The following is a 3405-nucleotide window of genomic DNA, read 5'->3' on the forward strand; positions in this document are numbered from 1 at the left end:
TAATAACATTGAACAACAAAGAATGAACCAGCAGCAGCTTCATAATACAAGCATATCATGTGTTATTAGATGGAAATGCACTGAACTCGAAGTCTCAAACGAAAAGAAGGCGGATTTAATAAGAGCCTAATAGACAAGTAACGGAATACAAAATACGGAACGAAGCACACACACATGGGCACATGGGATGGGTGTTTTTTGCAGCTTCTGCTTCATTCTTTGCCATCAGCAGCGCGAAGTGAGCCAAGCTGAACAGGAGCTTGCGTCCCCACCACTTTGGACGAACCATAGGTGGAGAGGTCGATGCCCTTAGCTTTCTCCTTCTCCAGTTGCTCCTTGATCCAGAAGTATGTGATCCTCAATCCATCCTGTGGAAATGTCAGGGATGAGTAATATGTCGGATTTGAGATGCAACGGAAGTTGATAAGCAAGAGAATACGGATAATGTTACCTTAAGTTTCATGGAAGGTGCCCAACCAAGTTTTTCCTTGATTAGAGTGTTGTCTGAGTTTCGACCACGCACACCCTCTGGCCCAGGAATGTGGTGGATTGGGAGCTTCCTGTCATCAAAGCTCAGTACAATCTCAGCCATCTCGTTCATGCTCACCATCTCATCGCTTCCAATGTTGACAGGCTCCCGAAAGTCGGATTTTGTTAATCTGAAAATAGGACCAAAGTTACATACAAATACCGTTTTAAACATATCTAGAGTAACAGAAAATTACTCCATAAGATAAGCAACTCGGAACTCATAAATAAACGAACCACCTGAATCTTTAGCTTAAAGTAGCATGAGAAGTAAAAGCCTTTTTTATAGTATCAAATTATGCAAACACCAACTCTAAACAATAAAAAGGAACAAATAAAAAGAAAATCACACCATCATTCTGAAGTGAAATATCAATGAAACAAAACTCCACTTATTGGGCAAATTTCATACCTTAAAACGCCCTCAACACATTCATCAATGAAGGTGAATGATCGTGTTTGCTTGCCATCTCCCCACATCTCAAATTTATCAGTAGCAGTGAGTGCTTTCCTACAAAAAGCAGCTGGTGCTTTCTCCCTCCCACCTATAGCAACACATGATTAGATCTTACAAAACTTTTTTTCTTTTTTGTTTAGTTTCTTGTTTTTGGGGAAGGGGGAGATGAAAACCTCTCCATGTCAACAACAATGATTAGCATTATAGTTTACCTTTCCATGTCCCAAATGGACCATAAATATTATGGAACCTTCCTATGCGGCACTCGATTCCAAAGTCCTTGTTGTAGTGTTTACACAACTCCTCAGTAGCCAGCTTCTCTAGCCCATAAGCATCTTGAGGCTACGCCAATCACCAAAATACAATCATGTCAGTAATGGAAAATAAAATGTAAACACAATTTAATCGAGATAGGAGGCGAAAAAACCTCTGCAGGCCATGCATCAGCCTCCTTCAAGCTCACGTTGGTCTCCAACTGCTTAAATTCAGGATAGATACAAGCGCTAGAGGCATAGAAAAACCTATACCCCAAAAGTAAGTCCATTTCAGTTCTTTGCTTCAAATGTGTATCTTAGCGCATCAATATTCGCAAATGAAACCAACACAAATTAGTCAAAGAAGGGAACAGTTTAATTGTACAAGAATCTTTTTTTCTATAACAAATGGATCTAGAATCACATAGCAGAAATGAATGTTCAGCATTAAAAAATGATGATTATTCACTTCAAGTTACGTTCTATGTGAATAAAATCAGTTTTAAGAAAGAAGACCTTTTAATCCCATTAATCCTAGCAGCCTCAATCATGTTAAAGCTGATCATTGTGTTGTTGTACATAATGACCGAGTGGTTCGACTGGATGAATCCCATCCCGCCCATATCAGCAGCAAGATTGAACACATGATCAACTTTTTCAGTAACTTTCAAACAGTTATCCATCACCCTCAGATCCACGAGATGGAATTCGTGACAGAACATGTCCTCGGGCATATGCTCATTTTTCTTCCAGTCGGAAGCAATGATGTAATGACCCTCGCTCTTCAGACGCCTGGCAATATGAGAAGCAATAAACCCACCAGCTCCTGTTATGGAAATCCGGAGCTTCTCCGAGGGCCAGTAGGGCTCCCTCTCCAGCTCTTGGTAGGTGTATTCCCCGTACGTGGTTTCACCAACAGTTCCCATTCTGCAATCAGGACGGACTAATATTTACCAACCAAACCAATTAAACAAAGCAAGATAAAAAATCCACAACCAAATCTACAGAAAGAGGAGACATTGAGAACAGCCAAAAGAGCTAACACCAAACTCAGATCGAATAAGTATATCCGCGAAAGATATAGACAAGAAAAATGGACAAACACCAAATAATCATAACTCATAAGCATAATAATGTCACATGATTCGAACCTTTGGAGGATGTGGCTCATATCCTACAAGTAATAGAATAAACATAACTACAAGCATTAAAAATTATTGAAAATCTGTCACAACTTCATTCATCATCAAAGGTTACACAGCTTCTTTCCTAAGCATCAAACTAACATGACTAAGAAAAGGAAATGATAAACGATGAAAAGCTTCGACATTCAACTTTACATGATGATGGAAAACAAGGAATTGCTCTTGCTACATAGGTAATGCATAACAACAGACTCATAACAGCTTAAACAGCTTCTTTCAATACAATACAGAACAAGAAATGAGTGCAAAATTCCCAAATTTCATTCATCTCAAAGGTTCAGTTAATAAAAATTGGACCTTGTTATGTTCACAGCATACACATACAACAAAAATCCCTCTCAAAATTCAAATGCCAAATTCACTCAAACTGGAATGAAGAAAACAACTATTGGAATTCTAAGCCATCGTCACTTCACCTATTAATCCAAAGAGAAACGGAAAAGGCCTGAATTTTACCAAACCCAACTCAAAAATTGAGGTTCTCAGCCAAATTAAGAAACAGATTACCATGTAAAAGGCATGAATTTCGAAAACAATCAACCACAAAAATGAATACGAATTAAAGGGGCAAGAATCAATTACCTCAAGATGATATGCAGATACAGGAACAAACAATTATCTTTGAATTTGAAAAGATATGTGCTCTATGATAGCGCAATATATACACACAATATTAGCTATTTTCCAAAATTGTGAGGTCAGAATCTGTACGGGACCTTTAAAGATATGATTTTGATTTGGAAAAAAATTATATTTATCTTTTCGACTTTTACTGCTACCACGTTTATTTCTATTCTTCTATTCTGAATTATTAGCGATTTATAAAAAATATTTTCACGCTATTGATGATTACATTTAATTACATTAATTCTTAATAAGTGGAGTACAAAATACTTTGTATTATTGATGATTAAATTAAGTTAAATACACTTATTATGTGAAAATCGAACAGTTTACTTGT

At 37.2% G+C, this 3405-nt stretch overlaps 1 protein-coding gene across 1 annotated transcript; it reads right to left on the reverse strand.

Moving 5' to 3' along the window:
• Nucleotides 1-23: 23 nt before the first annotated feature.
• On the reverse strand, nt 24-3165 carry LOC125200143 (GDP-mannose 3,5-epimerase 2-like). The gene is made up of 7 exons (XM_048097891.1): nt 3027-3165; nt 1756-2166; nt 1413-1506; nt 1198-1327; nt 941-1073; nt 452-659; nt 24-368 (listed from the first exon to the last, which is right to left on the reverse strand). The coding sequence occupies exons 2-7, from the start codon at nt 2163-2165 to the stop codon at nt 213-215; spliced, it is 1131 nt and encodes a 376-aa protein (XP_047953848.1). The 5' UTR covers nt 2166; nt 3027-3165; the 3' UTR covers nt 24-212.
• Nucleotides 3166-3405: the final 240 nt, after the last annotated feature.

Source organism: Salvia hispanica, unplaced genomic scaffold (genome assembly GCF_023119035.1).
Source record: "Salvia hispanica cultivar TCC Black 2014 unplaced genomic scaffold, UniMelb_Shisp_WGS_1.0 HiC_scaffold_825, whole genome shotgun sequence".
Lineage (NCBI taxonomy): Eukaryota > Viridiplantae > Streptophyta > Magnoliopsida > Lamiales > Lamiaceae > Salvia > Salvia hispanica.

Bases quoted from the DNA above. Each gene is read 5' to 3' on its own strand.
- LOC125200143 (XM_048097891.1), bottom strand. From the start codon at position 2,165: ATGGGAACTGTTGGTGAAACCACGTACGGGGAATACACCTACCAAGAG. The intron at 1,328-1,412 runs GTTTTTTCGCCT...TGATTGGCGTAG, and splicing joins CTGATGCATGGCCTGCAGAG to CCTCAAGATGCTTATGGGCT. The intron at 369-451 runs GTAACATTATCC...ACATTTCCACAG, and splicing joins CACCTTCCATGAAACTTAAG to GATGGATTGAGGATCACATA.